This window comes from Akebia trifoliata, chromosome 7, assembly GCF_017979445.1.
Source record: "Akebia trifoliata isolate Shusen 1 chromosome 7, ASM1797944v1, whole genome shotgun sequence".
Classification (NCBI taxonomy): Eukaryota; Viridiplantae; Streptophyta; class Magnoliopsida; order Ranunculales; family Lardizabalaceae; genus Akebia; species Akebia trifoliata.
The window spans coordinates 3,806,296-3,829,138 of record NC_141381.1 but is presented as its reverse complement, the minus strand read 5'-3'; the positions used below and the strand labels follow the sequence as shown (position 1 = coordinate 3,829,138).

The window sequence follows — 22,843 nt, the reverse complement described above, 5'->3', positions numbered from 1 at the left end:
TGGGTGGGGGGGTTATATGGATTAAATGACCATCTATCTCTATGGGTCATATGTCAACATGGCACCCAAATATATCATCGGATGTCACACGTATGAGAACATAAAATTTTATGAACTCTCAAAAACACATAATTGAAAAAAAAAATGATTTTTTACCCTAGGATTTAAATTTTACATCAAAGAGTTTAATGACCGTTCATTTTTAAATTCAAGATCTGACACAAAAAAAAAATACCTTTTTTTAGGGAGGATTTGTTTTTCAAACCCAATATAGAAAAGGATTCATTCATCAACTAATGAGAAAACACATCGTCCCAATCATGTAACAACGAAATCCAACGATTAAGGATTTGTGCATATCTCAATAATACACATCTCGAAGATACTTATTCCAAGGAAAAATTATAAACTTCGGGTATGTTTGATTGCACATGGAAAATAGGGTGGAAAATCAATTTCCATGAAAAATGACATTTTTCAAGTGTTTGATTGCACATGGAAATGGAAATTCATTTTCCACCCCATTCAAAAAGTCCACTAAATCATGGATTTCACTTTCCCACCCATATGAGTGGGAAAATGAAATCCACCCATATTTTCCATCCTCAATTCTTCCCTACCACCACCACCACCACCACCATTACACTAACCTCGCCGTCATTGTCATCGTCGTCGGCTCCGTCTCTGACCACCTTCTCTCTCTCTCTTCTTCTCCTTCTTCTCCATCCCTCACCTCCTCCGCCACCACCACCACGACGTTCTCCCCCCATCTTCCTCACTTACCTCCGTCGTCGCCTCCACCGTCATCGTCATCACCGTCGCAGTCATCACAGCCGTCGTCACCACCGTCGCCGCCACCTTCATCGCCACATCCTCCCCCCTCCCTCTTCCTCGTCATCTTCTTCTTCCTCTCCCCCTCCTCTCATCTTCTTCCTCCTTCTCCTCTTATTCTTTTTTCTCATATTTTTCCATGATTTTATCCAAGTGAAATCAATAGTGGAATTTGATTTTCCAACCCTACCTATTTTCCACAACTAAATTTTCATGGATTTCAAATTCCATGGAAAGTGACTTTCCATGCAATCAAACATACCCTTCGTGTAAAATATCAAATCGGTTGCTATTGAGCATTTGAGTTAGACCTTGGGATCGGACCGAATTTCGGTTCTGACCCGGTCCATTAAGAGCCGCCATTGGACCACTCCATTAATTATCAACAATGTCAAGGGTATTATCGTAATCTCAAATAACTAGGGAAGCATTTGCTGGTCTGTCTTGTTCGTGTAAAGTGTAGACACGCCTGAAAAAATCCAACAATTGAAACGAAGGATCGAAGAAGTAACAAGACACAGAAGAAAAAGATAGAGAGAGAGAGAGAACAAGGGTATTATTGTAATTTCACTTACTATCTGTAACCATGTTTACCGAGAAAGACTTCTCAAATGGTTTTGTTCATGGCGGAATCGAAAACTCAGAAAACCTCGAAAACCCAGATGGAAAAATCGGATTTTCTCAAAAGGGTACCGATTTCCTTCGAAGATCAGAGATGGGTAGTGATGGGTTTGGCCTAAAACCATCAAAAAACGGTAATTTGGGTTCTCAAGAGCTGACTTTAAGCTATTTATGCGATAATTCTAAGATGGATTTTCAAGAAAAAGAGATTACAGGTACGAATTTGTTAAATTCTTTGGAGAAAATGAGGTTTAATAAGGGGAAAGAAGTGGTTTCAGATTCTAGAAACGAAGATGATCGATGGGTTGAAAGAGATTTTTTTCAACTAAAACGAGATATCGATGGAGAAGAAAAGTTTCAAAGAGAGAAGGAGAAGAAACCTAAATTAGAAACCCTAAATCTTTCTCTATCTCTCCCTGATGTGTCCCTTTCTCTTGGATCTCCACACCCTTTGCCCAAATCTGATCCTCCTCTTTCATCTGTTCTTCCAAAACCCACTCGAAGTACTCAATCTTTGGTTCCTTCAAACAATATTACTCGAACGGGGAGCACCGATGATTTTACAGCTGCGTCAATCTCTTATTCGTACTCTCACCCTTTTTCACACAATCCGAGTTGCTCGCTTACGAGGAATTCGACTGAGAATTATGAGTATTCAGTTGGGAGTTATCGAAGGGAGACTGACCCAATTTGGAATTGTGGAGAGGGAACTAATGGGTCTGTTCATAGTCGATTCAAACCAGTCAGTGTTGGTGATGGTGTGACTTTGTCAAATCACGTTGGTTTCAATCACCCGTTGATGCAAGGGAACAACAACAGTCTTTATAGAGCAACGGGTTCCGAAAATCAGTCCTTTTTCCCATCTGAATTGCCCGCAAGACCAATGAAAGATACCCAATCGGTTGATTCAAGAGGAAGAGGTTCGGATCAACAAAAGCGTTTCGAGAATTCAGATGGAGGGCGAGCCCGTAAATTAACAAGACCGGAGAGGATTATACGTGAAGTCGTTTCAGAGTCTATTTCTATAATGGCTCAAGTATTTCAAGAGGTTCCCGATGATACAATTGAATCTGTAAATGAGTATTTGAAGAGTCTAATTGGTGTTCCTGAGAAGAGTGAGGAGTTTGTTTCCCTTCAGAATCGGCTTGAGAGGAGGTCTGATCTCACATTTGAGTCGCTCTCAAAGTGCCATAAAGCCCAATTAGATATCTTAGTAGCGGTGAGGACAGGTCTCATTAACTACTTATCTGACAAGGATCATCTCTCTATGATCGAGCTCGTTGAGATCTTCTTATATACGAGATGTCGTAATGTGAATTGTAAGAGTTTATTGCCCGTCGATGACTGTGATTGTAAGATTTGCTCGACGAAAAAGGGCTTTTGTAGTGCATGTATGTGTCCCGTGTGTTTGAGCTTCGATTGTGCCGCCAACACTTGTAGTTGGGTTGGGTGTGATGTTTGTTCTCATTGGTGTCACGCTGTATGTGGCATTCAGAGGAATCTCATCAAGCCAGGCCCAAGCTTGCGAGGTCCATCAGGAACCAAGGAAATGCAGTTTCATTGCCTTGGATGTGGTCATGCTTCGGAGATGTTTGGGTTTGTTAAGGACGTGTTCATGTGTTGCGCAAAAGATTGGGGTCTAGAAACTTTGAAAAAGGAGCTTGATTGTGTTAGAAAGATCTTTAGGGGTTGCGAGGATTCGAAGGGAAAGGAGTTGCAGAGTAAGGCAGAGGAGATACTTTGCAAGCTTGAGAATAATATTAGTTCTCCTTCGGATGCTTGCGGTGCTATACTTCAGTTTTTCAAGTGTAAGTCTTCTAATTTCATTATCTTCTTTGGTGTTTTTTGTTTGTTTTTTTTTTTGCTATCGCTACGATTTTGATTTTTTCTTATCGATTGAAATCCATGCAAGAATTGGTGGGTCTGAACTTCAATAGATACATTGTGGGGATTTGGGTTGAATTGCTGGTTTATTACATGAATTGGTTTCTACATTGCTAATATATTTATCGATAGTTAGATTATTTAATTTGTTTGATTTTTGGTACTTAAAGGTGGTTTTTTGTCTTTGAGAATTGGTGGGTCTCTTGTTTTTTCTGCTCTTTGTGATAGTTATTTTTTCTTATAGATTGAAATCATGTGAGAATTGGTGGGTCTGAACTTTTTATAGGTACAATGTGGGGATTTGGGTTAAATTACTGGTCCATAACATGAATTAGTTTATATATTGCTAATATCTTTACGGATAGTTAGATTGTTTAATTTGTATGATTTTTGGGTACTTAATGGTGGTTTTCTTCTTTGGGATAAACCTTTTATGATGATGAAGACGAATGGTGGTTTTCTTCTATAGTGTCAAACTTTTAGGTTAATATAAGGTATTTACTTTTAGAAAACATCTTTTTTTTTTGCCTGTTTATATTATTAGATTGAAAAAGTTTAGTTAGGCAGTGAGGCATCTATCTTAAGACCTTGGAAGGAGATAAGTTCTAAATTGAGAAAAGTAGTTGCATCTCGCTTGGGTTCAATGTTAAATAATCGGACCCTGTTCAACAAAAAATTATAAAGCTAATTAAATCAGTCCACCACTATAGTCTCTCTCTCCACACCACACACATGTATAGATTTTTCAATCCTAAACTACTAGAATTCTTCTAATTACGAAACTTTCTGTGAACTCGTCTATATCAACTAGTAAACAACATAAAATCCTATTTTGAGTAGAAAACAAATTAAATTAAATTCTTAGATAGTCTTGTGGGGGTCCACTTGTTTTTGCATAGACATTTTATTTTTCTTGAGCTTCTTTTGAACCCTTGTGGATTCTTTTCTCCCATGGTCGAGGAGCATCATTTCCCCCTACCCTGAAAGAATTTACTTTGTCGAGGTGGAAAGGTTGCTATCCTTATACACCACCTTTTCTCCATAGAGGTTCCACATGAGCATTGAAGATGTGATTTTGGTGCCATGTGGCGTCTGATCTGTGTAGTACATATGTTGGTCCATTTTACACCACTTATAGGTGGTGCATGACATTTGTGATTGAAAATTGAATACAGGTCCAACATTCTTGGGAAAAAATTGTCCTTGTTTTTTTGATATTTTGTTGTTTAATGCAATTAAAAATAAGCATGTAATTGGCTTTTTTTCCTGGGTTGAATTAACTATAGTTTTGAGCTTCATTTTGGAGAACAACCAAACATTTATTGATTTTTTAATCCTTAACTAATAAAATTGTACTAATTGTATAGTTATGAACTCATCTCTATTAACTGGTAGACAAAATCCCAACAAATCCTATCCTTAAAACTAAAAGAACAAATTCTAGACTAGATTGTAAATATTTGTTTTGTTTAAAGTTGTCTATTTGTTTATTGTTTATTGAAAGAAAAGAATAATATTTTAGTATAAGAATTACCTTGAAAAACAAACCTTGAACTAAAAATATTATGTTTTTTTCTCTATACGGGTTGAATCTGTTAAACTTCTTTGAGTTGATGATCGCTAGCTTTATCTTTGTTGATTTCTAATAGAAATCTTTATGTATTTGCCTTAGAGGCCCTAGAACTTTCTGTTATAGATTGTAATAATGTTGGGTTGCATATGTTTGATGGGTGATCAGTCGCTTCCTATGTAGATGTTATTCACTTCTCTTTCGATGTCATTTTCCAAAATAAGAGGAAAAAGAAAGCAAATGTTCTTTTTCGAAAAGAACATAACTGGCTTCATTATCCTCAATAAAATTAGGCACCACACACATATGCCAACCTATGCAATCAGCCTGAACCATTCAATTTTTGGGACCTCGGTATCATTTTATATTACATCTAACGCCTCTAGTCTGTGGACTTTTCAGCTATTCAAGTTAATTTTTCAATATTTGTATATTTTTTTTAATGTGATTGCGTACTTCGTTATAAATAGATATATCCTCTACAAAGACTAATTCTCACCATCACAATTTTATGTAAAAATCAGATGGAATGTCAGAGTTTCCTGGTTCGGGTAGCTCTTCCAAAGACTTGACGGCACCTCAAATCAACCCAAAGGGAGATATGGCCTCTGTTCCTCCACTCAATTCTCTCCCTCCCAAATCTATCCCCTATACTATGACCCCTTCTAGTGTAAAACGGGATATACTATCACTTAGAGATGCTACTCATCAGAACGACCTTAAAGCCCTCTTGAGAGATCGACCAATGGAAGAAGAATTGAAGTTTGGAAGGTTGTCAAAGGATGGGTTCGACAGCTTGGAAAGCATCGTGCGGGTTAAGCAAGCGGAGGCAAGGATGTTCCAGAGCAAGGCGGATGATGCCCGAAGAGAGGCAGACGGATATCGGCAAATGGCCCATGCAAGCAGTGCGAAATTGGAGGAAGAGTACACAAGCAAGCTTGCCAAACTATGTTTGAAGGAAACAGAGGAGAAGCGGAGGAAGAAACTCGAGGAGCTCAAGGTGTTGGAGAACTCTCATGTTGATTACTACAACATGAAGATTAGAATGCAAGCTGAGATTGCAGGATTATTGGAAAGGATGGAGGCTACAAAGCAACAATGGGTTTAGAGATACGTGTTTTTGTGTGTGCGCATGTTAACGGAGATGGTGACGGTGACGTCTTTTAACTCTTATGATTTGTTATTTGTGTATGTTGTTCCTTTGGTTATTTCTAGTACTCGCATTTGGATTATGCAAATGAGATTTGATTTAAGAGCTTTTGAACATCTCATCTTGTTCTTTCTTTCCTCATTTATTGAGTAGTTAAGAAATTATAAAGAGTACCTCTTCCATGGTCCATCATCATAATCAGAATTAAAGCATTATCTCAAATATTTGGGGTTGGCTAAACAAATATTATCCTCAATTTAATTCTTCCTAAAGTCATGTCTCAGATTGATTATACTGTTTTCATGTCCGTTCCCATGACCTTAATCCACGTTCCTTTTGGTATTTTTGTTCTTCCGAACTTTCAACTTCAGTATCCTTTCAACAAGCATTGCAATTGGCCTTCATTGCGAATGATCGAACTATCTCAATTGACTCTTAATTATTTACATATTGGGACGGCTACATTTTCTTTAATGCATTCATTTTTAGTTTGATCTTTTCGAGTATTTCCACTTATGAATCTCAGTATGCTTGATCTGTGAGCATAATGTATCTTGATTGCCAACACGTCATACTAATAAAGTGGCACTCAAAAATCTTTACCAATTGAACCATTACAATTGAACAATACATTCTCCAGCACAATGCATTTTACTCGAAAAGTGTGAGTTTGGTTTAGCTCATGGGCGCAATGGAGTCCCCCGCGCACATTGTCAGTACTGTTTGTACCTTTTGCATATCGATGTAGCATATTTGATTTTGATTGGATTATTACAGGATTGATGCAATCGAAGGATGAATTGGAGAGTAGTGAACTATTTAAACAAATTGGCCCAGGACAATGGAAACATCATCGAGATACCAGAACAAATTCGGAAGAGCTCAAATAGATCGATAACCCAGCCAGTTTTATTTCACCTCCGAATTCCATTAGTGGCTTAGACATTGAAGGATGTCAGAAGATCAGATATGTTGATACTACTACAAACTTCAACTTCTCAATCAGAAAATTACAAAAAGGATAAGAAGATGAGATAAACTTTTGGAGGTAGAGAGTAATTCTTCATGAATCATTCCAGGACATGGGCCAAGATATAAATACTAAGAAAAGAGACTGTTTGATTGAACCAGTGTTTAAGAAGGAAAGTAGCTTATAAATTAACTTCAGTATAATTTATAAACAGTAGTGAATAAATAAGACTATTTTTAAACAACGAAACCCCATGTTTTATTCTGAATTAAAAGTCTGTGTGTGTGTGTGTGTCTGTGTGTGAGAGAGAGAGAGAGAGAGAGAGAAACCCTATTGCCCTTGCCACCCTGTGATCCCCATTGTTGCAGTGAAGAGGTCAGTGGCACTCGAGAAAAATCTATTTCTCATAGAAATTTTAGTTGTCGAAACATCTAATTGGCTGAAACCATCCCTCCTTTTCTCATATCAAGTACTCCCTAATGTGTTAGAAATTGGTTAACAGTACACGAGAAATAAAGAAAATTCACATAATAATGGGCATGAAACAGAAGCAAAAGCATCATTTGGTATATAAACTTGAAACAGTGTCTAAGTAAACCTGTATCCCCCAAAAAAAATATATATATATCTGCATGAACTTGAGGATGCACGCTTCTTCTCACTTAGAGAGTTCATACAATGATACTCAAGACAATAACGAACAAAAATCAAACAAGAAGATAGTAAAAAAAAGTCTCCACTCAAAAGTCAAGCCCCATTTTGCCGCGCTTTACATTTGGCCCAAACTCATTTGCCGCCTACTCTGTCTCCGCAAAGTTCATTTTAATGAAACCCTCTCCCTATGATCTTTCTGCCAATTCATCTTGCACGACACTTTCCTTCTCAATAGCTTCTATTGGATTGCCATGGTTGCCAGTGTTCTGCTCTTCCTTCTCCATCACACTACTCCCACTGAAAGCAGCACTAACACTTCCATTGCTGTTACGATTAGATCTTTCTTTCCCATTTTCGTTCTCCGATGGGGGCAATGTCTCCACCACATAGTTTGTTTGGGTTTCAGTAGCTGAGGCCAGTTGTGGCAGAGAAATTACCGGGCCAGAGCCCGGGGGAGGAAGGAAAACTCCAGTGCCTGGGACTAGGAGTCGAGGTGGAGGATGTCGCGGCGATGGAACAGTTGCCCATCCGGATGACGCAGAAGGGAGAGGAATTTGTGCAGGATAAAGCATGGCTGGTGCCACTGGCGTGGTTACAAATAGTGGAGGTGGGAGATGTTGTGGGTGGATGGATGGTACTGGCAATACCCCAGTTGTTGGGACGGGTCCGTGATGCTTAGAGCCTGTAGGATGACGGACATGACTCGGTGGCCTACTTGGCAGGCCCCAGGGCAAGGTTGGTGCAACAGATGGCAGAATACGCGGCCCATCAGTCAGCGTAGCTTTCTTTGGTTGAGCCTTTGTGAAGGTAACAAGGATTCGCTGTTTGCGGATGGAGGAGATTGCATGTTTGGCAAATTCTGCACTTTTACCTTCCATTACAAGCAGAGATCTGTAATAGCAAAGTAATTCATTCATCAAAAAAATACACTTGATGGGTTCTTCATATTTACAATACAGTTTAAAAACAAGTAATTTCAACAAAACAACTGACATAATTGGTTCTTTACCATATGAGAGAAAAATAAATATAAAATAGCGAACCATTAATTTTTTACATGCTTATCCCTGCCCATCATCAAGCTACAACTACTCACTCTAATTTTTGTTTAGGGAAGTTCAAAGTTTGGCTTTTATGTTTCAAATATTAGAAAAATTTTAGGGGAGTTGATAAAATAGACATTCTTACTTATATAACTATAATGCCCATGGCCAAAAATCATTGAATGCAAATAAAAATGCCCTAACACACATCCATGTGGTGTTTGTATTCAGAAGTCCTAAATGCAGCACAAATCTCCAATGCGCTCTGCAGTCTGCACCAAGAACTTGAGTAACTCCAACGACGTATGAATTATGGTGAATTATGACAATTACGCCCATTTTGCAATACAGTTAAGTGGAATTTTCAAGCCTTTGGAACTAGAGCTGAAATTAATAGTGACCTCATATAGCTGGAATAACACTTAGATGTTGAAGGTTAAAATTAATATTCAAAAGTTTATCAAAACCAGATATAAAATCTCAAGAAGCGAAAAACCGATGCATAAGTGAGGCATTGTGGAAGGCCATTTCAGGGGTTTCGAGAGGGATGACTTAAGGTGATAAGGTTAAGGGTTCCCAGAGATTAGGGCTGAAACTCGAACAAGTAGGGCCATCAACCCATATGCCTAACACCAACACTTGGCAAACACCAACCCAACCTCGGGTATGAAATGCTCAACAAGTCGGGTTGGTTCATTCCTCATTAATATCAGATAACTTATTAATGATAAAGACTTATATAAAGATAAGTGGTATGTAAAAAAAATATATAATTTACAATTATTTGTCCTAAAAATATATTTCAAAGTTTACATACATAAAATTATAAGCAAATGTTAAGAAAAAGATGTTGATGATTAACTAAAGTTTGAAATGTGAATTGTGAATGAGAAAGAAAGAAAGATATTTTTAAATTATTACCATATTAAGTTTGGGTTCAAGCAAATCAGGCAACCCGATATCTATGCTCAAATGATCGAACCCAACCCAGCAACGTTGCGTTTTCTTGATGATTTAATCATGATTTTTTTTTCTTTTCAAAATGCTCTTTAAATACTTCAATAACTAAATCAAAATTTTGAGAAGATCAAAATTCCACTGTTAAATCATCAAGAAAAAGCAATGTTGACTTTTTGCAAGGGGGTGTTTCTAAAATACCCATAAATAAATCATGATGCATCTAAACCCAGCAAAATGAGAATCCCTTGAGAAACCACAAGATGCAATTCAGAACAAGAAGTGTGTTTGTGAATGCTTACCCTGGCAATAGAGAAAGCTTGAGAGAGCCTCTGTATTCTCCAGGATGGCTTACTCCAATAACTCTACCAAAAGTCATGTCGCATTCTGTCAAGAACAAGATGCAAACAGGCCTGCCAAACCAAGGTGGAGACACATGGGGCTGTGAGTGATCTCCCTACACATACACAACAAACATAATTAGGCTTGGAAAACACATCACATGTTTTTCGGATAGTCTTTTTTAACAGGTTCTAACCTCGTTAAAGAAGTCAATAATGCAAGAATCTGGTTTCGATGTTGTAACTTGCAATTGAACCATGCGTTCAATAAAATCTTGCAGCAAGACAGGGATGGGTTCCATCTTCCGATCTGCATATTTATTCAAGGCCCAAGACATTTGGTATTCAAGAAAATATCACTGACAATTTATAAAGGGAAAAAAATGCTGAATAGAGCTTTATTGTAATAGGCAAAACATGCCTTCAGAGGTCGCAAGCATACTTTCATCTTCTGGAGGTGCATCAGCAATGGGGACTCCCAATTGAATCATTTCTCTTCCACGTCCCTTCATTGGTCTCTTTGAGCTCACAAAAGTCCGTCCTGCTTTCCCATCACCAGAGTACTAAGAGTTATTAACAACAATTATGAGTGATATTCTAAAGTAATTTGAAGAATGAGAAACTTCCAACAAAGCTAAGAATACTTTCATGTAATAAAAGATGCACACAATTTCTGAAGAGTGACTGGAATAGCATTGAAAATACAAAATTTCCATTAATTCAACCAAAATATGTCCAACAAATGAAAGGAGAAAGACAAAATTGCTTGAAGCACAATAAAATTCTCTTCCTCATTTATATAAGAGCAATCAAGTCTTTACCTAAAGCAATCATGTCCACCATGACATGAGCTTATTGGACCATCATCTTAAAAGAAAATGCGGAGGGAAGGAGGGGTAGGAAAGTTCTTTCAGGGATCTACCATGACTATTTCACAATTTTGGTCAAATTTATAATGTGTTAGGCCTTGAAAATGTGTTAAAACTTCATATGTAACCAATGTTATCAAATGCAACCACAACTATTTCATGGAAATTTGTCAGAATTTAATATTATGAATGGCAGTGACAACATTTTGGGGTAATTATTTAATCATTTTAATAAAAATGCAAATTAGTCTAGATGAATGGTTGAGATTTTTTGTCTACCTTAATTTAGGTTTCCAGGTCCTGTTCTCCTATAAAAGCATGCATGAAAACAATGTAAATGAGATATTTTTTATTTTTAAATGATATTTGCCTTTAGAATTGTTTAGTTCCTTGGGAACTCTTGAGATTGCTTGGATGAGCATTATACAAAAGATTTATCAATATTTCACTCCAAAAAATCCTAGTTTCGATGGGCTACATAAAGGACCTTTTTGGTCGCAACAAAAATTGTTTTACATATGCTGAATAGGATTTTCCTATTCAATATTATTTGTCTGACATTGATCCTATTATGGGTTTAGTCTGCATATTGTTTGTCTAATAATAATAGATCTCAAGTGAAAATGAAAAGGAAGCTCAAGTAAGCATGTTTGCGACAATTAAAAAAATATTATGTTAAAAATAGTAATTTGAATGGATTAGTGTGAAAAAATTGACATGAGTCAGTCTAGCCTGACTAATTTAGTAAGATTCCAATCTTAATAAGGGTCATGAGCGCATATTATGGCATCCAAAAACATGATCCATTGCCATAGGGATGTAGAGGACAAAATTTTAAGAATTTTGAGAAAAAAAAATGTTATTTTTCCCCGCTGAGTTTAATTTTTAAATTTGGGAATTCGGTAGCCATACATTTTCAACACCTTGGATGAAGCTCAAAACAGAATTTTTTATTTATTTTGAATATGAATTTTTTACCTGAAATCTAGAAGGCTGAGGTGTTGGATTGCCAATGTGGTTATCCATGTGGGCCCAACAATCCATAGTAAGTTTTGAAATCTTTCTTCATTAGTAAGCAAAGTGTTCGGCAATTGAGGATTGTTATGGCAGAGAGATAAGTCATGATAGGAAAGTGGAATCTTGTGTCTTTGGTGGGATTCCACTTTCCCCTTTTTGGTGTTACGCAAATCTTCTCTAGGACCCGCAATTTTCACCAATACTTAAAAAAATGTGAGATAAACAAAAAAGTGTGGTTTCGTCAATCCAACCCTAGGGTTGGACAGTTTTAAGTAGTGCAACAAACGCAGCCAAAAGGAATTCAATTCCAATCTACATCAAGTGTAATCAAAGTAAATCTTTCTTCGAGAGCTTTAGAAGAGTTGAAGAAGTTTCATGAGGTGCTCATGATGCTGGAAGAGAATAATAAAGATTCTAAATGACCTTGACCTTGAGGTAACTAGCCTAATCAGAATACAAGTGTTTTGGGAAATCTTCATATTTTCAAGATCCCGGGCACCACGTAACTTTGTGGTGGATAATTGTGTTGACGAATATCTGCACAATATGGATTCAGTTGATGTTGAAAACTAGGATATTAAGCAACAAGTCATATATTGGGACTCAACACCAATATATATATATATATATATATTGAATGGTTTTGAGATGATGTGTCTCAATCTTCATATATATATATATATATAGAGAGAGAGAGAGAGAGAGAGAGAGAGAGAGATATTAAGTCGCCAATCTAATAAAGGAAGAATCAAAAGAAACTAGTTTTGAGATGATGTGTCTCAACTCAAGGGAGAGCTCCCTTTTTAAAGAGTTTTGAGACAACCTTTAGGGTTAAAAGAGTCCAAACCTAAAAAAAGGAAATGACATGGGATTTGTTTGGTTTCTTCTTGGATATTTCAAATTCCCAAGGGTAAAGATGGAAGTTTGGAGATGAAGCCCTATAAGCAAAAGTGGTCTTTGGTTTTTTGGTGAATATCTCTAAAAAAAAGGGTAGAATGGTGAGAGACAGAAACACATTTTAAGAGGATGAATGGGAGAATGACATATGTAAAGGTGATGTGGTAGATAAAAAGTAAACTTTGGTTCTTTTGTAAATATCTTAAAAAGCATGAGCAAAGCTGTAAATTCAAAATTGACCCTCTTAGAGTGTGGCAAGTGTCCTCAAGGATCAAGTACATGTACTTGATGTTGTTCAACTTTTGGGGGCAAAATAGGAACTTCCCAAAGCCTTTTTCAAATTTACAAGAAAACCCTAGAACTTTTGGGTTGACTTTGATCTCAAGGGAGGGCAATGTAGACATTTTCTCATGGGTTGTTGACCTATCAATAGGCTTGGAGCATTATCAAAGAATGAGGCTTATAAAGGTTTGACAAGTGTCCTCTTTTGGAGAAATGTTTGGACTTATGGGCCAAACCAAAGGGCTTTGAGTTTTGGGGCTTTTATTTTTGGGCATGGGCTAGGATTAGAAATGAACTTGGTTTAGAATTTGAACATAGGTCTCAAGCGTAGTACAATTCTCTTCCCCGATTATATAAGAACAATAGAGTTTTTACCTAGAGTAATCATGTCCACTACGACGTTAGCTTATGGTCCATCATCTTAAAAGAAAATTGGGGGTTGGGGGGCAGGGGAGAGGGAGGAGTGTGTAGGAAAGTTCTTTAAGGATCTACCACAAATTATTTCACAATTTTGGTCAATCTTATCAAATGCGACAGCATATATGCATATGCGGTCGAATAAGCTATTTTTGGGCATATAATCGCATATGCCATCATGGCATATGCTATTAAGTAGTTATGCCATGGTAAACTCATGTATGTGATGGCATATTTGCCCAATGGTCAAAATTTTGACCTTCAAGCAAAACATTTTTTCTTTTTTCATAAGTAACCCATTATCGCCTTCCCATTCCAACAACATTCTAACATGTTTTTATTCACATTTTAACTCAAAAAACTCTACTCACGTTTTAACTCGCTTCTAAATTCTAATTTATTTTATTACAATCTAATTGTATCCTCTACAGCTTCTACTAAAAAATCCTCCACATCAAACATAAGATGCAAGATTCAAGAATAAAAAAAGTAAAATTGAAATATTTTTGAAACATTCAAGAAGTAAGATTTCATTTCTTTCTAATTACAGATTTTTTTTTCAAAAAAATTCATTTTTCTTACTTTTTCTATTTTTATTTGAAAAAACACATGATTTTTTTTTTTAAGATATGCAGCCACATATACTATTGTGCGATCGCATATCGCATATACTATTTTAAAACAATGTATATAACAGTAGCAAGTTGTTAAATTTTGGTTCCAGTGTCTATCTCAGTCAGGCTGGAAATGGAAATATTTTTATTACAATTTTAATTGAAATCATGGAAATTAGGGATGTGACAGAAATATTGAGATATATATTATTGAAATTGTAGGAAATGATGACTATGTATGAAAACACACAAAAAATTCATAAAGCTATACTAAATCACCATATAGAGTTTAGAAATGAAGAATTATAGTGTTATGTTATGCATTAACAGTGGTGTCTAAGAACACAATAACAAAATCAACAATGTTCTATGCAAAAATGAGAATAAAATGTCACAATAACAATAAAAAGCTTCTCATTAAGACACTTGCTTAAATGAACAAACTATTTGGTGCCACAACACATTATTATCAAGGTGCCAACTTGCTAAGTTGATTAAGGTCAGTAGGTGTTGATATCATTACCTAGGTTCAAATCTTGCCTTCACCTACTAATTACTAAACACTAATCTCATTTTCATTGCAAATGGAAAAATAAATAAATAAATAAATAATTACACTTTATTATATATTTTTAAAATATTTACAAATAAATTATTAATACATCCAATTGATTGCTAATAGGCCTAGAATGCATCATCTAATCACGCAAGCTGAAATTTTCCATTTTTGTACTTGAAATTTTATTATTTCCACAAAAGGAATAGTGTTTTCCTTCGAATATGTACAAAAAAGAAATATCAATAAAATGAATAGTAATTTTGCGTTAATCAAGGAAATATCAATAATATAATGAATGGTATAGACAAGATTTTGGGTTAATTATTTAATCATTTTAATAAAAATGCAAATTAACCTAGATGGATGGTTGAGATTTTTTTGTCCATCTTAAGTTAGGTTTCCAGGTTTTGTTTTTACTATAAAAGCGTGCATGAAAATGTTGTAAATGAGATAATTTTTTATTTTTAAATGATATTTGCCTTTAGGATTGTTTAGTTCCTTGGGAACTCTTGGGATTTTGCTTGGATGAGCATTATGCAAAAGATTTCTCATATTTCAGTCCTAAAAATCGTAATTTCAAAGGAGATCATGGTTTTGGCTTTCATGGGATACATAAAAGGGATTCAATTCCCATCTACATCAAGTGGAATCAAAGTAAGTCTTTCTTCGAGAGCTTTAGAAGGAAGAATTGAAAAAGTTTCATGAGGTGCTCATGATCGGAATACTCTTATTAACCTTGAGGTAACTAGCCAGATCGGAATACTCTTGTTTTTTTTTTTTTCTCACATTTTGGGCTATCTTCAAATTTTCAAGATCGGGGAGCACCACATAACTTTGAAAAATACATGGACAATATGGATTCAGTTGATGTTGAAAACTTGGATGTCAAACAACAAATCATAATTGGGACCTAACACCAATCTTTCATAAATATCTAAGTGATTAAGTCATCAATCTACTAAAGGAAGAATAAAAAGAAACTAGTTTTGAGATTATATTGGTTAACCAACAATCTTGAAAGAAATTTAATTATTTAAATAAGTGTCCTAATATCTTCATTGATTTATGTTGAGTGTTATTTCTAATAACTTACTTGAGATTACTTGCCAAAACAAAACAAAAAATATGACTTCATCATTCTCATGTTCTTCAACCAAAGCATCCCTTGCTTTTTGGACAGACATAAAGCAACTGCTTGCTAGAGGCGACTTGTTATCTAATCTTCCATTGTGCGATCACATCATTACATTCAGATAAAGTTTATATTCTTAAACTAAGTAAGCCTTTTAACTGAAAAAGAAGCATATTTATAACCATGCATGTGTGATAATCATATTAAAATGACGATATTTTCTCTTTACTTAATTCATTACTTTACATTGACATAGTTACATGGGCATAATTGATATTTTTTTATTCTAGGTGTTTAAGGTCCACAGTGCAAAGAAAAGCCCAAACCTGTGGAAAGAAGCTTCGAAAAGATCTTCAAGCAAGGGAATTTTCGGAAGAAAAAACAAAAAAAAAAAAGATATTGTGAATTAAAAGAATTAAGAAAGGGAAATTTTTGGAAGGAAAGAAAATCTAGAGGGATTTTCTTTCCTCACTATTTTCTCTTGTCCCCCTCTCCCATACATACTCTCCCTCTTTTTTTCTATTTTCTCATATTTTCTTTCCTTTTATTTTCTCTTTCTATCCATATTATCTCCCCCACCCCCTACTTTTTTCTCTCCTCTCTCTCGTATCTCTCCCACGAGACTCACTTTTTCTCTGCTTAATTCTCTCTTATCCACATCCCTAACCCTCATCTCTTCCTCTATTTTCTTTCTGACCTTTCTTCTTCTATTTTTATTATTCACTCCCAGGGTTTTAGACTTCTCTCCTTCATCTTCTAATTTTGTACCTCCTAATTTTTTCAACTCTCCTTCTCTGGATCTTTTTCTTCTAGTTTTCTAGGGTAATTATTGTCATGGATTCTATGCATATAATTGGCTAAACTGTTGGTTAAGGCTAGAGGGGAAGTAACGACGAATTGTACGCTTGATTTTATTTGATCAAAAAATTGAGGTAAGATTGTTTTGATTTGGTGTAAACTCTGACTACATAAAATTCTTAGAATTCCTTGAGTTAATCTAACAATGTGCTACACGTAATCTTTAGTTAATCAAATGCATAATTTTGGACTACTGTGTATGAATTCCATTGCCAGATATTTTGACTAGAATGAATCCTTATTTGATTCTAGTTGAGATAAATATTGGTCAAACAAATCAACATTCCATTTTTTTCAATGGTGGATTTTCTATGCCTTAACCCTTCTTGATTATTGTTAGTTTTAAAGTTATTCTTGCTTTACTTTCAGAACTTAGAATTCAAATTTTTTCCCTTTCCATTAGTTTTTATGTGTACTTAATCCTTATGGATCAACCTCGGATTCCCAATTCTTCATTACTCCGCTACACACGCTACACTTGGGATTCTGAATTGCATTATTAGTTGTAGCAAGTTTTTGCCCCACACTCCTTGTGCAGCAACATGTTAAGATGAAAGAGAGTGTGTGAAAGAGAGAGAAAGAGATAGAGGTGAAAGTTACTAAGTTCTATAAGAATTCTGTGTCCCATGCTACTTCGTCTACCATGAGAAATAACCTTATTTTTACATTTTAATAAATTTAGTTCTGAAAAAATAATTTTCCTTAGTTTTGTGAGTTATGCGGCATTTTGGAAATGCTTCTAGTTAAAAGTTTATAGTTAGTAATAACAATAGAGTAAGATAAACTACACACTTCCTAAGAATGTGAAAAAAAAATTCATGGATCGTATAGAAATACACATACATACACTTCATAAATTCTGACGTAGATAAACAGAAAATGGAAAAAAGTGAACTTGCCTTGAAATTGTCCCCTTCGCCCAGCAGTTCTCAACTCATTTGCTAATTGAACAAGCTTTGAAATTCCCAAGCTATCAAATAGTCCTTCATAAACTCTTAGTCCTTCCACTACATTAACCTACAGAGGGAAAATCCACACTTCAAAAGTAGAATAAACAAAAGCGTTCATGTCCTCTTTTGAAAGATACTTATTCCAGCTAAAACTACAATATTAATGATCCTAGGAGTTTACAAGATCTTACCGCCTTTCCATCAATTATCTCGGTACCCACAAGAGGTTTGGGAGAAGGAATAACATTCTCGGCCTCATTCTGGTTTTGGATGGCATCTCCACCACTCTTCAGAAGGGCATTAGAAGGTTCTGATTCAAAGGAAAAATTAATTTTATATTAGGTGCCTTTTCTTGCTAAGCAAACGACAATATGCCCATAACTGGTATTAAAACTAAAAACCATGAAAAGACAACAAAAATGGCACATCACCACATACAATTCATGTTATATATACACACAAAAGGTGCACATTCTCAAAGCATGCAAGAGAGAAGAAGAGTTAGCTTTTTCTAGAAGTTCAAGGGAATGCCAGATTTTGCAATGAAAAACTATGATCTCAAGCTAATCCTAATTCCAAAGGTGTGAAATCTGAGATGCATAGTAACAAAGCTCAGATTCGGCAAGGGGTCTGTACGGTTTATTCAAATAAATTGGGAAAGTTTAAAAAAAAAAATTGGAAAAATTCCAGTCATCATAAAATTGGATGTTTTGGGTTTCTTCCCACCCCTCATCTTCAACCTCCCTAAAAACCCCATCTTGTTCTTGAGATTTTAAGGTTGAAGATGAAATGTTGTGCTTAAAGAATAAATATTTTACTCTATTCAACAATTAATCGGCCAATCACCGATTAATTCATCGATTCAACGATTTACTAGGCTGATCACCGATTCACCAATTTACTCTATTCAACAATTAATCGGCTAATCACCGATTAATTCATCGATTCACCGATTTGGCTGATCCCTTACTCGTGAATTTTTCTATATTTTTGGAAAATGTTGTGACAGTGATGATATGGGAGGTGATATTTCCATATCACCATCATCATCATCAAAGCCTTACCCCAAAGATTGTTACTCCATTCCACTCTGTCCAGAGCCATATATTCTGTAATTGAAAGAAATTCCCCAGAACATTTTCTGTATAAACAAGAACATTAAATGCATTGCAGTCACATTCCGGACATATCAGCCAATAACAAATCCACTGTATTTGCCTTTGATATTTTTTTTGAAAAGTAATATTTGCCTTTGATATTTGGCAATGTAAAAAAAAAAAAATCAGACATGGAGCTTTTAAAACATCACCCCAGTAAAAGATGGTCAACAAAATGGTAACTGCCAAATTCTAGGATGCAATAAGAATTAAATATTATATACTTCAGTACAAATTTCGATACCAAATTCCTTCAGAAAATGCAAGCAAATATACCTTTCAAGTTTGTGCTGCATCCACCATCCACTGCCCCAGACTTCAAATTGTCACACTCAATTCCAGAACTCCTTAAGCCACCATCCACATGAGAGTTCGTGGTACCAACCACCCCTGCACCCAGCACAACAAATCAATGTGGATTTATAATTCTTAATGCCAAGCATTATTTCCTTTGGTAGAGTACTTCCATAATTTCAGTAATTTCAAGTTTGTTGATTTGATGAGAGTTAAAATCAAATTTAACTAAGCCGACATAGAATTTTTATAAAGATAGAAATAACCACCATTTCAATCAGGCTTATTAAAGTAAGTGAACATAAAAAGCTATGAAGAATTGATACTGGAAGAAGTATCTCCGTAAAATCCTCCCATGTCATATTTTCCACCTCAACCACTCAAAACATAATAACCATGGTTGTTTAACTCAAGGGGTTTCTATTTTCTTTTTACACCACGCGTACAAATTTCATCAACTATGTCACTACAGAGGGACTTATAGGTCAAGATCAAGCTAAGGTCTAGAAGAGATTACCCCACCTCATTTAGAACATAATCCCACATGAATATGGTCATCATAAATAAAAAAATCCCTCTAAATTTTGTAAAGGTTGACAACCACTAGTAAAGAAGCCCTTTCAAAAGTTAGAATAATGTTTTGAAAGCCATCTTCCTTACTTAAAAACCTTATGGTAGTTTCCTCCCATATGCCCCAAAACTCACAAATGAAAGCATTTTGTAAAGGATACGTCCTCTAGGAGAGAAGACAGAAATGGGCCAACTTTTTAAACAGCTTCCTCACAAAAGTTGTCATAGTCCAACAAATGCCAAACTGATGAAGAAGAACCACACCAAATATCTCTAGCCAGGTTACAATGCAGTAGAAGATGATTCATTCAGAGGTCAAAATAGACACGAGATCAAACATGGCTCACATTCTTTTTCCAAGAAAAAGATTGTTAGGGAGCACCAACACCCTCTAAGATAGCTTTCTTCATCTTAATGACCATGCACAATAAGATCCTTACAGTTGACCACTTGGAAATATAGGGTTTTCCATCCAGAACTGGTGCCATTGTGCAAAGGTCATGATGAATCAGATGATCACCTTGTCTTATTGCTCCTTCTCTAAGGAAGATTGGGATGAATTTCTACTTAAGTTTGGGATGAGGTGGGTCAAGCATAGTGTTTTTAGCCTCATCGAATAATGGTTCTCCTATGTTTTTTTTTTTTCCTCAGCATCTCTCTTTTGAAATTGCTTGCATTTATAACAAGAGCACTAAAGGCATTATTAAAGCCAAAGAAATCAACACGGTTTTAAAGCTTGAGTGGTTAATTATTCATCAGCTGTAGTTTTTGTTTCAGGTCTTTCTAGGCCTGCTTTGGTGATAAGCTCTCTCATTATTTGTATCTTGTACTATGCACAATGGTCTTCTCGGCCTTCCCCACTTCTTTATCTCATAATTGGCATTTTGCTAATAAATAAAATATCCAAAATCCCATGAAACAATTGCGTATAAGTATTTCCTTGTCCTAATAGCCATGCTGAAGTTCACAGACTGTCAACCAAATAAATTTTAAAGAAAACGGAGTTTCATTGTTACACAAAAACCACTAATCATTAAATGCATATTGAGTAAATACGCAACATCCTTCACAGCCCAATTAAGCAACAAGGGAATTTATCTTCTCAATAATACAATCCCTCACATTTGAGAAATTAGGAACTTTGATGGCATTGGCATGTCAAGCTAGAAACAATAAATACTTCATAAAACAATAAAAAGAAACAGAACATTCGACTAAAATAGACTACAAAATTATTAAAACCCATTGTTACCTTCACTATCCTCTGCAAGTACTGTACTTTTCCCATCTGATCTTTCAACCACATCGCCCCTCTGGCACTGCTTAACTTCTTCACCTATTTCTCCCTTTTCTTCTCCTTTATCAGAACCCATATTAACCAATTGAGCAGAAGAGATGGTATCACGATTACGAGATTCTGAATTGGAGTTGTGGTTTTCCTTGGCTGTTTCAACACGAAACCATTGTCTAGACCCAACACCTTGAGAACCAGATCTCTTCAAATCCTTCTCCGAAACTTTCACCCGATGATCAAAATGTGTCTGTTGTTTCCTCCAAGCTGCTTGTTGCAGTGCAAAATTGACATCGGCGATCGAGAAATATTGTTGCATATGAAGAACAGGATTCCAATTGCAACGCCGCTGTTGGATGCAACTCATAACAAAATCATACTCGCTTGGCTCACCAATCGACCGTAAATGGTGGCACAGCGAATCGATAATGGCATTTGCGGCCGCGAACTCTCCTTGCAACCACGAAATAAATCGATCTCGCTCGTCCATGAACCATTGCCGATTTTGGATCTCACCACCACCAACACTGCCACTGCTTGTAAATTGCATTTTATCGGAGATCGCCACATTTCCCGATGGCATCGCCATTTAATCCTCACAATCTTGATTCCGTTACGGCGTTACCACATAATTAGCTAAAAATGGATATTTTTAGATCTATAAACTCCTAATGAGAAACCTCTTAATTAGAAAAGTATTTCAAAATGAAGGATCTATCCAATGCTCATATAAAATTAACCATTAAACACATGAACGACTCTTGCAATTGTACTTAAAGACAAACACAGATGAATCTACACTTCGATCTACAAAAACTAATAAATAAGCTCGAATCAAGCTAAAAGCCTAAAACTACAAATAATTAAAATCAAAATGAAGAAACTATCTAAAATACTGCAGTTTCTTCATCCGATCTCATTGCCAAAAGCAGAATCAAATGAAGATACTTCTAAAAGACGAGATTCGCGAAAAATAAGTTAAAATGTTTAATAAACAAGCAGAGATTTAGAAATATATTTGTTAAAATTTCGAAATGCAGGAAGAGAAACGTATCCTTTAAAGGTTAATTTTCCAGATCTGGATCATCGTCGAATCTCGAACAACAACAACAACAACAGAATTTCAAAATGCAAAGAACTTCGAATTCGAGTTTGAGTAACAAGGCTTGATTCGAGATCTAGAGTTTCAGGTGGAGTCAAGAGGAGAGGAAGTTAGGGTTAAAGATGAAGACTTGTTGAGCACGGTGTCTGGTTCTTAAATGGCGGAAGGAAGGCTTCGCTCTTGAGTTTTTGAGTATTAGACTATTAGTGTGTGAACTGTGAAATAGAAGCAAAAATGGAATATTCTTGGAGTTGGAGGGGCATTTTAGGAAATTTGGTAGACAAGTAGTTCTTTATTTTAACCACATTTAATCTTCTTAGTTCACGAGGATTTAATAGTACTCGATCTGGATTCTAGATCTCAATCCCGATATAGATCTCGAAATGTAACCGGTTATAGCCGGTCAACAAAAACATTTTCTTTAACGTGAAGTATTGGTTCCACGCGCTCGCGCAGAATGGTTAATGTCAATCGGCGAATTTGGACTTTGAAACGAGCATCGGCGTCATTGCTGACTTTTTTTTAGTCAATTTTATATTGCCACACCAACCTCCTACTATTTAAATGATTAATAAAAACGTTTGGTGGCATTTTTTTTTTCTTTTTTAAGAATTCAAACACGTTGGGCTGCATGAACGGTTTGATTATGAGTTGAGGTGTTTTAAACACCAACTAAAATGTGTTACCTAGACACCTATTTTATGGGAATGTGACACCATATTGAATCCAAGTCAATCAAAAAATTGATAATTATTAGTCTTCATTTCTTTTAAGGATTAAGGGTGCAATTTAGTCTGGTTCAAACTGAGAACT

At 35.7% G+C, this 22,843-nt stretch overlaps 2 protein-coding genes across 3 annotated transcripts; one reads left to right on the top strand and one right to left on the bottom strand.

Moving 5' to 3' along the window:
- Nucleotides 1-1,301: 1,301 nt before the first annotated feature.
- Nucleotides 1,302-6,172, top strand: LOC147398026 (protein OBERON 3-like). Its single transcript, XM_086447140.1, has 2 exons — nucleotides 1,302-3,260; nucleotides 5,431-6,172. Exons 1-2 carry the CDS (start codon nucleotides 1,418-1,420, stop codon nucleotides 6,012-6,014), a joined length of 2,427 nt encoding a protein of 808 aa, XP_086303266.1. The 5' UTR covers nucleotides 1,302-1,417; the 3' UTR covers nucleotides 6,015-6,172.
- Nucleotides 6,173-7,539: 1,367 nt separating this feature from the next.
- LOC147398025 (hydroxyproline-rich glycoprotein family protein) lies at nucleotides 7,540-22,230 on the bottom strand. Of its 2 annotated transcripts, none has more exons than XM_086447142.1 (8): nucleotides 20,890-22,230; nucleotides 19,050-19,163; nucleotides 17,808-17,926; nucleotides 17,566-17,683; nucleotides 10,464-10,562; nucleotides 10,219-10,331; nucleotides 9,983-10,137; nucleotides 7,540-8,571 (listed from the first exon to the last, which is right to left on the bottom strand). In XM_086447142.1, the coding sequence occupies exons 1-8, from the start codon at nucleotides 21,515-21,517 to the stop codon at nucleotides 7,866-7,868; spliced, it is 2,052 nt and encodes a 683-aa protein (XP_086303268.1). In that variant the 5' UTR covers nucleotides 21,518-22,230; the 3' UTR covers nucleotides 7,540-7,865. The 2 variants fall into 2 exon arrangements, with proteins under 2 accessions (XP_086303268.1, XP_086303267.1); XM_086447141.1 differs by having other exon boundaries at nucleotides 10,443-10,562; nucleotides 20,890-22,229.
- Nucleotides 22,231-22,843: the final 613 nt, after the last annotated feature.